At 46.1% G+C, this 12,202-nt stretch overlaps 1 protein-coding gene across 2 annotated transcripts in view; it reads right to left on the minus strand.

Moving 5' to 3' along the window:
- Positions 1-232: 232 nt before the first annotated feature.
- The window catches only part of GLDN (gliomedin), a 70,455-nt gene continuing 58,485 nt past the window's right edge, over positions 233-12,202 (minus strand). For both annotated transcript variants that reach the window (XM_007170394.3, XM_007170393.3), the window contains 5 exons: positions 11,020-11,148; positions 8,245-8,328; positions 8,022-8,147; positions 6,306-6,456; positions 233-3,924 (listed from right to left, as the gene is read on the minus strand). In XM_007170394.3, the coding sequence (XP_007170456.1) occupies positions 3,447-3,924; positions 6,306-6,456; positions 8,022-8,147; positions 8,245-8,328; positions 11,020-11,148 (968 nt within the window). In that variant the 3' untranslated portion in view covers positions 233-3,446. The remainder of the gene's footprint in view (positions 3,925-6,305; positions 6,457-8,021; positions 8,148-8,244; positions 8,329-11,019; positions 11,149-12,202) is intronic.

Here is a 12,202-nt window from a genome sequence, read left to right on the forward strand (position 1 = left end):
TTAGCCTAAAAAGTCATGTCCTTTGTAGTTGCCTCACCTAAGCCAATAAGTTAGCAAATATTCATTGCATTTATGTCTGTAAGTATCTAGTTTTAGTAACTAGTTGTACCTTCTTCATGTTTTCCTATAGAGAAAGCATAGTCCATATCAATGACTTTTTTCAGTATTCCAAAGAGCTAGCAAACTGTGAGAGTTTGAACAGAGGCGCAACAAATATAATTCTACCACAATATTGGTTTTTGGTTGTTATTTTTTCTTTTAAATGTTACATGTAAATTAATAAGAGGTAAAGATAACACTACACTGGTTTCAACATATGATTGTGCCCAGCAATGATTATTTTTATTGACTAATTAGATTAAAGTTAAATAAATTTCAACCAAAAAAGAGACATTCACCATGATTCATTTGTTGTTCAGAATAGTTAACAATCTGTGGTTACAGATTGGATATTATGGCTTTTAATGCAGTGTGGTACACCAGGTCACAGCAGCTGCCTGAAGACTGAAAAGCCTGATCACGAACTTCTCCTTCATATGGTTTGTGATCAGCCAGTCACAGCCAAAGTGTAGTCTGTGCAGCTAGAAAATGACACCTGGTGTCTCATTTGACTTTTTTATCTTGCAAACTTGGAAGGTAAGAAACTGTGAAGGTACCTAAGATCAGAATTCCTCATTTTAAAACTTTTCCCCCAGGACTCTTTCTTTGTCATAACACCTGTGCTTAGTGATACGTTGAGACCATAACCACCACATGGTTTCAATAGGACACATTATCAGTTTGCAAGAAAATGCTTTGAAATAGGGTTCACCCACATTTGAGGTTGGGAGGGGTGGTTTTATTTACTTTCTGGTGGGAAGCTATCTGCTTTAGATTAAAGAAGAATTAGAGAATTATCTGGTTTGATTCTGACATCAGAAGTGCAGACATTTGGAAAGTGCTTTAAAGTAACTTTGGTTATAAGTGACAATGTAAACTGCTAAAATGATATCTTGACTTAAAAACATTAGGTGGTATATTCTATTTTAGCAGTGAGCTCAAATCTTTTCTCTCTCTCTTTTTTTTTTTTTAAATCAAACACTGTTTGGAAAGTGAAACCAGGAAAGAATGAGTAAAATCTGAATTCTTTTCACTCTGTAAAGACAAACTTGTCACCCTTATTATGAAATTACTAATTTTTGTTTGTTGGTCAAACTCAGTTGTCCTTATATTACTCTGCATAGCAAAAAAAAAAAAAAAAAAAAAAGAGAGAGAGAGAGAGAGAGAAATCCCAGTATAAACTTCGCTAGTAGTGAGTATAGGATTCCTTACCAAAAATTAAGGGTGCTAAGATAGCTCAAATATCAAGACTAGGGTTTCTAAAACTTTTTTTCTAAAAGAAATATGTGCTAACTCAATAAGTAACCTCTTTTGGTTGCTACTGTATATACAATTAGTATTGTATATATAACTATCACTATGAAATTATACACATATTCAGGTCCCCTATGTCCAGAAACAGCAATGCATATTTTTAAATAGTTTAAAAGAAGACTAGTATATATTAAACACATTGATCTTGAACATGAAACTCTATTTTACTTTGTTATAAAACATGAATCTGAAGAGAGTATTTTTTAAAAGCTGTGATGACATGACACAACCATCTAATTAAAAAGTGGGGGAAAAAGTTTCAAATACCCATTATTTTGAGAACACAACAACAATAAATTCCCTAATAGCTGCCTAGGTTTATTCAGGGTGTGGGGAGATTTAAATATTTAAATCTGTACATCCCCTAAGTTTTAAAATGCTTCTATTACTAAGGTATAAAACTTAGGGCTCAGGGCCACTGAGAATCGATTTGGCTCCAGTGAAAAAGTTTCAGAAGCTCTCCCCCCAACACATTCATGTACTCAGTGAGGGCAAGTTGCTGAAAAATCTTTACATAAGTATTTCCCTAGGTGTCTTTCCTGGCTGCAGGACCACAGAAACTTTCCAGATTCCTTTCGACTCTCAGTGGCGCTGCCTGGACCTCAGTGCTGGGCTGAAGGATGTTTGAAGAACTGAATTGGCAGAAAATATGCGTATCTAAGGGCATTTAGGAGCAGGTTAAATTGGATTTTCTCCTTGCATCCGAAGGAACCAGATCACATTCTTTAAAACTATATTAGGGTAAGAACAGTTCATTAACTACTTTTTGGGAGGGCCACTTAATTTTATGCTGTTCTCACCCTTCTTCTTTACCAAAAACTCAAGCCATATAAATGACCACTTTTTCATCTGGAACAAAACAAAATATAACAAACAGGCTCAGGTGAATAAGCCCTTTCAAGAATCAGGCTCACTTTATATTTTAGATCAGGGGTTGGCAAACTTTTGCTGTAAAGGGCCAGAGAGTAAATGTTTTCGGCTTTTGGGGCTGTTACTCAACTTTCTTGCAGTGATTCAACTCTGCCAGTGTAGAGGAAAAGTAGTCATATACTAAAATACATAACCAAATGCCTGTGACCGTGTGGAATAAAACTTTGTTTACAAAAACAGACGATGGGCTGGCTTTGGCCCAAGGGTCATAGTTTGCTCATCCCTCTTCTAGATAATAACCACGAATGGTGCCTCTCTTCTGAAAACTGCAAAGTGTTTCCCAAGGTTCTCGCCAGAGTAATGCCCACTAGCACAGAATTTACTCTGATAGCAGATCCACATCTGTGGCAGAAGAACCCTGCAAGACCTGAGGATTCGATGTTTATGACCCAACCTGCGTATCAGCATGATCAGAAATTGATAGGAACCTGGAAGGGCCTGTTTCTGTTTCATTAGGAAACACGAGCAGGTAGCTGTTCCTGGCTTTTGCTAATCTTGGAGTGGTAATCAGGAGCTGAGGATAATGGCCACTCTGGTGCTCTGGTGGCAGGTGCAGATGCAGAGAAAGGTAATAAATTAGGGGTAATAAGGTACCTCAGCAGCCTTAAGGGGTCAGTGCGGCTTCCAAGGCACCAAGTCATCACTAAGGAATTTGTTGCTCAAGCAATCAGGCTGATCAACTCAGAGGTAAAATTGCTCAGCATGTGGCTAAAAACCAAAAAAACAAAACCAAATATGTAAAAGTTGTGAGAGTGGCAACAGCTAAGAATCACAGAATTCCCTACAACTTGAGGAAATCTTACCAATCATCCTAGCCAGCCCTTTCAAATTACCAGTGGGGAAAACAAAACCTAAAGAGGGACAGGTAACTTGCCCAGCTAGTTTGTAAAGGAATCACCAAATATCAGCCATTTTTGAGTTCCAATCTGTTATTTTCTCCTACAGAATCTGAATTAAAAGGGGGTCACCAACCATATAAATACCCATGTCATGTGATTATGACAGCTAAGTACCTGACCACCCTTAAAGACAAGTTTTCTATTGGGATATAAATGGTACCAGAGAACAGCTGAAATTTACTGAGGGGAATAGAATGCACCCCATCACTGGTTTAATGTAGCTGACAAAAACTGTACAGGATAAAGCATTAAATGGCCATCTTCCCACGAATATAAATTCTGGTCTCTCATATTGTATGATAACATGGCAAGAACAGATGGGGACGTTCTTAAATCGAAGTTTGCATTTATCTGTTTCCCTCCTAACAAATCAAAGGCAAATGTTATCCTCATATCTTTGGTGTCCGTGACATAGAGGATCCCTCGGGCAATGAAGGCGTTGCCAGCCTTGGATTTGGGGTACGTGGTGTTGATGTGTTGCACCACAGAGAAGGTCCTCTCGTTCAGCTGTGCGACAAGGATGCTCGAGCCATCCACACTGGAAGCATAGATAATCCAAAGCCCCTTTTCATCTACAGCTAAATTGAAGTACGTCTTGGAATTTGCAAAGAGGTATTTTCGATCAAAATACAAGGCATTTTCAAGCTTCAGAGTTTGGGATGTCTCTTTGCCAAATTCAAATCTGAAATGTATAAAAAAGTAGATATGAGCCACCATTTTTGTGGAGAAGGGTGGTTTTTTAGGCTCCTCCATTAAACTGGGGTGGGGCCTGGGATTCTGCGTTTCTAGTAAGTTTCCAGGTTGTGCTCATTCTACTGTTCCGTCTGCAGTGCTGTGAGCAGCAAGGATGTAGAGGATGGTGACTACATCCCAGTGTCCACCTACTAGCCATGTGACCCCGATAAAACTCCTTAACCTCCTGAATCCTCAGGTGTTTGCTGACCTCCTGAAATGCCCTCTCAAAGTTGCAAGGGGCCTTGAAAGATAATCTAGTCCAGTCGTTTCATTTTACTAATGAGAAAAGGAGAAGTGACTGGCCCAGGAACACAGGTAAGTATCAGAGCCAGAGTTTAAACTCAGGCTTTTGACTCCAAGTTTGGGGGTTCTTCCTCTACTCCATGCTGGAGTTTTAAGACAAAAATTTCACAGGAGGCTCAACGAAGGAAGTCACCAACTGAGAAGCGAAGCAGCAAAGTCATGGCTGTGATGTCATTTTTCTTGTCTGATAAGTGACTGGATCAATGAAGTGACGGCATGAAATCCCATGCCCCTCAGCTCCCAGAGGCCGTCTGATTTGGCAGACTCCACATCTAGATCATATCAAAAGTGGATTATGATTCAACTGCAGGAATGAAAATTCAGGAACTTTAGGCTAAAGGAAAAGTAAAACACTAGAGGGCGCCATTGAGCAGCAGAAGAACTGTGAAGGGTGTGAAGCTGCGGGTATGCACTGGAACATGGCGAGCTTGAAACCAATCAAGAAACCCTGAAGTAAGCTTGAAAAGAAACAAGAGTGAGGGCTTGAGAAAGCCCTGTTTGCCCATCTCAGCTCTCGGGGTTCTCTTTCCTCTGAATGCCCGGGATTCAGGACTGCCATTGGGTTCCTGACTAGTACTGGCACCTACAACTGCATTCCTTGATGAGGCTTGCCTCTCCCAGCAAAAAAGGGGTCTAATTCCAGTCTGCCTCTCCTTCTCCTCCCAGTCTGTGGCCTGGCACTGGAGCAGGGCCGCAGCATAGGTCTCCTAACCAGTGCCTCACGCAAATTTAGTGTCATTAGAGGACACTCTTTCTTAGGGTGGCCAGTCCTCCTTTGGGCTCATTTACCCCAGAACTCCCCTCCTACCACCCCATGTAACAGCGGTCCCCGGGAGCCACAGGATTGAATGAGAACAAATGTCACAGAAAGGAGTGTGTCTGGGGAGAGAGGGCTTCTGAATGGGAGGAGGGTCAGCTATCTTGTTCTGTTAGCGCAAGATGCTGTCCAGATGACGAGGTGGTGCAGAAGCCCAGTAGAGGGGGGTGAGAGGCACAGGAGGGGACGCTTCCAGCCACGGCTGACACGTGTGTCTAATGTGGCTGGTTTAACTGTACGATGTACTAGGAGACCTGCCCCCACCCTAGCCTAGCTCTGCAGCACCAACAAGGTTGTTGAAGCTGGATCTCACAGAGGGAGAGAGAGAAGGGACCCAGTCCTCCCTCAAGATCCTTGTCTCTTGTTTGGAATGACGAGGACCATGGCTTTTGTAACACTGGAATTGTCATTTCAGAGGGGGGTACAGTGGAGGGCTGCAGAGGCTCTGGTCCGCCTTTGCATTTTTAATGAGGACATGGAGGTCACAGGAGGTGGAGTCTCTCCTCTGAGGCCACAAGTAAGTAGGCAGGAGAGTTGGAACTTGAGTTCACTGCTCTCTTGATTTGCCCAAGATGACCCGCTTCTGCCTCTAAAGCCCAGAACTTGATTTCTTCTGGAGCCATGCAGACAACTTTCAGCAATTCTTGTGTGAAGCCAGGAAGCTTGGGCTGCTGCCCTGGGCACCGACTATCTGTGTGGCCACCTCCCCTCCCCGTGGGAAAGCGGAGGGAGCAGGGGAGGTGGCCTGGCAAGGGCTCCGTCAGGATGACAGAGCGATCTGAAGGCGGGGGCCCTGACTTTGCCTTGCAGTCTCTAGTCCTTGGTGATCTCAGCCGTGACATGAAATTCTTCATACCCAACATTTTTCAGAACAAAACCGATTTCGGGGTATGATACCTTCCTGCTAGAGGGAGCTCTGGGTTCCGCTGCTTCCTTTCCCAAAGGATGAGAAAGCTGCTGCTGTTATCACTCCAGGCCTTCTTTCTGGCCCTGACCTTACTCTTGGTGTCCAGACCAGCAATAAATGCAGATATGGGGCTCACTCATCATGTCCTGTGGTTCATTTCGTCAGCAAACCCTCACTGACCTCTGGCTGTGTGTCACCCCTGGGGACATGAAGATGATGGAGCCACAGTCCCTTCCCCTAAGCAGTTGAAGGATGGGCTGCGGGGCAGAGAGGAGGGTGCCAGTGGCCCCAGGGGACTCACCTCACTATGGTGTTGGAGCCTCCTTTGTGGTAGTAGAGAGAGTTATTGTGCACGGTGTGCCCACAGCCATGGAAATAGTAAGGGAGGTGGATGAGCGTGTAACTGCCGTTCAGCAGTGAGGTCTGGTCCTGGAATTCCTTTACCCTGAGGCCTGCAGGAGGGAAGCCAGCGAAAGGCAATCACGCTTGGGAGTGAGTCGGGGGAGGAAGTTAAAAGGACGGAAGGTGAGAGTGAGATGTCCTGTAAGGGTCCTTGTTCAGCTTCAAGAGTCTCAGGCTCTCAAACTCAAAGGCCAATTCTCTTCTATGGATTCCCGAACCATCTTTTTTTTTAGTTTTTTTTTTTTTTAACATCTTTATTGGAGTATAATTGCTTTACAGTGTTGTGCTGGTTTCTGCTGTATAACAAACTGAATCAGCTATACGTATACATATATCCCCATATCCCCTCCCTCTTGCATCTCCCTCCCTCCCACCCTCCCTATCCCACCCCTCTAGGTGGTCACAAAGCACAGAGCTGATCTCCCTGTGCTATGCAGCTGCTTCCCACTAGCTATCTATTTACATTTGGTAGTGTATATATGTCCATGACACTCTCTCACTTCATCCCAGCTTACCCTTTCCCCTCCCCGTGTCCTCAATTCCATTGTCTACGTCTGTGTCTTTATTCCTGTCCTGCCCCTAGGTTCTTCAGAACCATTTTTTTTTTTAGATTCCATATATATGCGTTAGCATACGGTATTTGTTTTTCTCCTTCTAACTGACTTCACTCTGTATGACAGACTCTAGGTCCTGACACCTCACTACAAATAACTCAGTTTTGTTTCTTTTTCCGAACCATCTTTTCAACATAGTAACCACAGAGTTGGCTTTGATCCTCCCAGGAAAATGGCATCACCCTCTCCCCTACAATTTTATAAAATTTTCTATCAGGCTGACATAGGCCTGTATCGGGAAGAGCACCGTGCAGTCACCTTCTGCCTCTTGCACTCCACAGTGGCCATGCTGACTCATGACCTTGCTCTTTCCTTTTGAGCCACAGAATCCTTCTCAGCTGGTCATCCAGGCAGTTACTGCCAGCTGATGTGTGAGCCTTGATGAAATGAAGCAGCGTATCTCAGCTATTGCTCTGACTAGTAGGTATGGCCAGGCCTCTTCTGGCATGAGGCCACTGCTACTACCACTGGCAATTCCTGACCACATTCCTTTGAGGCAGTGTGACTAGGGTCATGCTCGGATGCAGCAGACCTGCAAGATGACACTTCATCGTCTCCCCTGGGCTCTCTGCCCACAGATATCTGAGAAAAGTGGCCAAAAGTACTCTCCTTAAAGAAAGATAGCCCATGCAAAAGAATTTGTCTCCGACATTTCTTCCACATTACGGTTTTTGGGGTTTATAAAGCCATCAGTCATAATGCTATTTGTTTCCTTCTGGACACTTTGCTGAAAATTGGAATAAGCTACACTGAGGGAGCTTATTGCCCCTCAGTGTAGCCCTGGTCATGTCCCTGTGACCTGAACTGCAAGGCTTGTCACCAGTGTGCTCAACTGAGAAAAGTATTCTGCCTACTCATTTGGGCTTTCTAAAATAAAGAGCAAGTCTGTTACACCAATTAGCAGGGACTTCAGACACAGAAATAGGATAAGCCTGAAAGGAGGCAACGGATGAAAGATACAATTACAACACAGATATGGATCATCCGCCAAGTGAAAGCACCTGAAAAATGTTCAGTCACCCAGATCCGTTCATCACTCTTGTTAGCAGACTCTCTTATCCAAGTCCCAAACGTCTCTTTAACTTTCAAAACTTGTGTTGGATTTCCAATGGACGTGATCATGGATTCTACCAAAAGAAGAGAAAGGAAAGTTACTCACCTACCAATTATGACTTTTAGTCATCTGATTTCTGAATTTTAAAACAGGATGCTTAGTTTCTGTACCTGCTTGCAGGGAATGGTGTTCACTGACTTTCTCATCAGCTTTTCCAACCAAGGTATCATCATTTGGTACAGCACACGTCTCACCTAAAAGAACAACAACAACGATAATCAGAGCAAACTAGTTGGCACAGTGAGATTTGTATAACTTTATAACTGGTTACACATCCTCAATCCAGACTCTAGTTCCATAAGCATCCTTTACAATAGGCTCACCGAGGTTTTTGTTCGCTTGCTTTTAAGCACCAAGTCATACACTTCCAAATTTTTCCCCCTCCCTGGGGAGTTCCTAACAAGCATTCCATGACCATAGTTGCTAAGATACTACAATCAGGAAAATGTCACCTGAGTCAGCCATCCAAGCCCTGAGCAACCTGGGAGAAAGACAGGCTTACTGACATGTTCCTGGCCCCTCTGGGCCAGTGGGAATCTATCACAGTCTGCATTTTTCTGGAGGGATTTTCACTTTCAGGGAAGCTGATGGGGATGAGGGAGCAGTCTCATGATGGGGTGACCCACTTTACCCTGTCTTCCTGAACTGCCAGGGAGTAGAATCACAGAGAAAGAAGGAGCCTAGAGGCAGCCCAGCACAGAGAGATTTGAGCCCCTTCCCACCCCATTTCCCACCTGTTTCTGCTTGAAGGCCTGTGGGACCCAGGTCCTTGAGGGGCACCTGATTCATAGTTCGTTTGAGGCTACAACTGAGCTCAAATTCATCCTCCTTGGCTTGTCATTGTTCCCCTTAGCAAACGGGCTTAATTCAGACCTTTGGTGGAGAGGTGGCTCGGGGTGGCAGAAGTAGGACAGGAGGCAGGGAGGAATATGGTCAGTGTGAAGACGAGAGGGAGTGGACTGCCTGGGGGTAAGGACCCCCTACCTGGGGGCAGGTCGGGGCAAATCAGGCTTTCTGAGAAAGGCCAGGCCCACTTCCCTAGACAAATTCTGAGGATTTCCAATCACCCTGTGGTTGCTTGATAGAAAGGAGCACCTCCACTGTCACTAGGGAAACTCACAGAATAAACTAGAGAGGTTTCTTTATCAGCAAAATAAGGAGGCAGGACCCTCCGCAGTCTCTAATCTTCCTTCAGCTGGATATGAGCCTGTGTCTCTCTGAAGCCCTTTGTCACCCGACGAGAGCAGTCTCAGGATCTGTTAGACTCCCCCCCACGCAATGCTGCCGTCCTGGGTTTTGTCTGGAGTTTCCGCTTAGGGGATTGGGCTTCGCACAAGAGGGGGACAGAGAGACCCTCCCATTCTTAGTCTGAAGAAGAGGCCCTCATTAAATCATGTAGCGCCCACCAGCTTCTAAGGCTGTGGGAGTGGGATGGGGGTTAAAGAAAGGGAGTTGGAGCAGGAGAGAGGGTCAAGTTCAGATGCTGGGTGCAACGAGGACTCATTTCCAGGAGGAAAAGTGGAAGATAACGGCCTCTCTTTTAAAGCAGTTTTCACAACCCTGGAGCCCATCCCCTGCAGACCAGCCTCTTGGTAGACAGGCAAGGTGGAGGAGAGCACCTCTCCAGCACCCTTCTCACTGCTGACAGAGCCTCTGGCAAATCAGAATTCCCAAAGAGCAAGGTCAGACCTCCCCTCTGCTCAGGGGAAGGTTCCCACTGAGCTCACAGTCCAAGGGAGGCTGAACAAAGGGTGATGCTAATGGAGGGGGCGGCACTGACCCGGGGCGGGAGCAGCTCTGCGGTGATTTAACAGCCAGCTAACTGCTGGGGAGGATTGTAATCAGGCTCCATTTACTGGGGGTGGTAACATCTTTGAAAGCTCAGATTCACCCACTCTGACTGTGTGTGCTCCCCAAATGTCTTCCAGAAACAACAGTGCACCAGACAGAATGAGAGACTGTTTAGGAAAGTGAAAATGAAATCCATGGCAAGTGACAAAGAAACTCCAGTCAGGACCCTCCTCTCTGCCAGGGAGCAAGGCATCAAGTTGTGCTTTCTCACGGCCTAAGTTAGGTGAATTAGTCCCTGGTCACCACTGTGCGGAGAAGTTCTAGCTCTACCCTAGAAGGATTTCCCATTAATATGGCCCTTGATTTCTCCTTAGCTTTCAACCCCATGGCCACCCCTGTAACTACTGGCCGAAGAACAAACCGTCCAGGCCTGCCAGAGATCAGGTGTCCCTTGGCCTTGACTGGCTTATTCTCAAAGTGTGGACTTCCGTCTCCGAAAGAAGATGCTCTAAGCAGGCGCTTTACAGGCAGGCACATCTGGGTTTGAATCCTAGCTCTGTCACTTACTAACTGAGTGATCGCGGACAGGCTATGTAGTTCCTCGGGGTTTCAGCTTTGTATCTGTAAACTGGTAAGAATACGACTCCTATGTCATAGGACTGTTGTAGAATTAAATGAACTGAGCACTTAGCCCTGTGCCTGGAACATCAACATTAGTGGTGGTGATGGTAGTACTGGGGTGTTGTGGGAAGTTAGCCGATCTGAATCTCCCCATCATCTCCATCTCCCCAGCATCAGTCAAGCCCTTCATGCTCCAGGGATGGCGGATCTGGCAGGGAGGAGCACTTATCTGGTGATAAGTGAAGGGAGAGGGATGAGGCCAGGGGGTGGGAGGCCCAATTCTAAACCTGCCACCAGTCCTCACCCCGGGCAGACTGCTCAGGCCTCCCAGGAACATGTTGCAAGGGGGGAACACTCGCTTTGGGCAAAATTTCCCTCTGTTTAAAACAAATCTGGTCACAAAGCCTGGGTGAAGCCTGAGAGTTTGGGATCATTAACTGAAGAGGTGGTTCCCTGGGGAAGGGGTGGGTGACCTGGGCACTGGCCGTTGAACATGTTTGGCTGCCGAGGGCCTTTGGATCTTCTGCTTCCGGGGGGCCCTGGGGGACCCGGAGGGCCCGGGGGCCCAGGTGGGCCGGGTGGGCCTTGGTCACCTTTGGCACCTGGAGAAAGAGAGAGAGAAGCAGGGATGGGGGTTGATTAAAGAGCCATAGGCAGAGATGGGCTTCACACAAGAGAGAAGGGGACCCAGCATCTCCAGGAAGGCTTGCTGAGTCCCCCTTGCCAGACATAGCTGTCCTCCAGCACTTGTTCACACAGAGTTGAGGGAGCACCCATAGCAGGTGCTGAGTTCCAACTATGTGCCAGGAACTGTGCTAGGAATTTTATAAATCTCCTCCCCTTTGTCCTTCTCAGCCACTCTGTGAGATAGTATCAGCGGTTCCTCAGTGACCCGAGTCTCAGGGAAGTTCAGTGCTTTGCCCCAGGTCACAACTGGAATAGAGCTGGGACTCACCCTTAGGGGTGTCTTGCTCCTAAGCTCATCCTTTTTTCGTTGGCTGATGTTTGGAAAGCTCAACCCTGACTACTTATTAGAATCACCCAAGGAGCTCAAACACAATTCTAATGCCTGGGCCCCATCCCAGATCAATTAGATCAAAAAATGGTGGGGAAGCTGGTCATCTGTATTTTTAAAAACTTCCTAAGATGCTTTCAGGTATGAGAAACATGCCTCTATGTGGTAGAAGAAACCAGGGGCTCCTGTCCTGCTTTGTGACCTTGGGCAGGCAGCTTAACCCTCCGAGACTGGTTCTTCATTTCCAGATTGTCTCATACTCCCTGTCCTGACTTGTGAGAATCCATTGAAGTCATTGGGGTGAGTGCTCGGACAGTTGGATTCTCTACACATCAGCAGGTGGAATCCCTACACACTTCTAGCTTCAGGTGGCCAGTGTGGGTACAGCCCCTTGCAGGGGCCATTGGTTATGGAACTTTCATAAAGATGCCGCTAGGCTGGGATATTCAATCCTTTTGTTCTACCCTCCCTTCCTGGGCTGACTGGTGATCTAAGATCTCTTTAGCTGCCTCTTCCCAGCCCCACCAAATAAGCACTTTCAGTCGCTTTAGAGTGGGCAAGCAGGGGTCACAGAGGCTAACGGCGGGTCTAAGCCCACTGTGGAAGGGGCAGAGATCTGTAGGCAGGGCAAACACAATCCA

This window comes from Balaenoptera acutorostrata, chromosome 3 (assembly GCF_949987535.1).
Source record: "Balaenoptera acutorostrata chromosome 3, mBalAcu1.1, whole genome shotgun sequence".
Lineage (NCBI taxonomy): Eukaryota > Metazoa > Chordata > Mammalia > Artiodactyla > Balaenopteridae > Balaenoptera > Balaenoptera acutorostrata.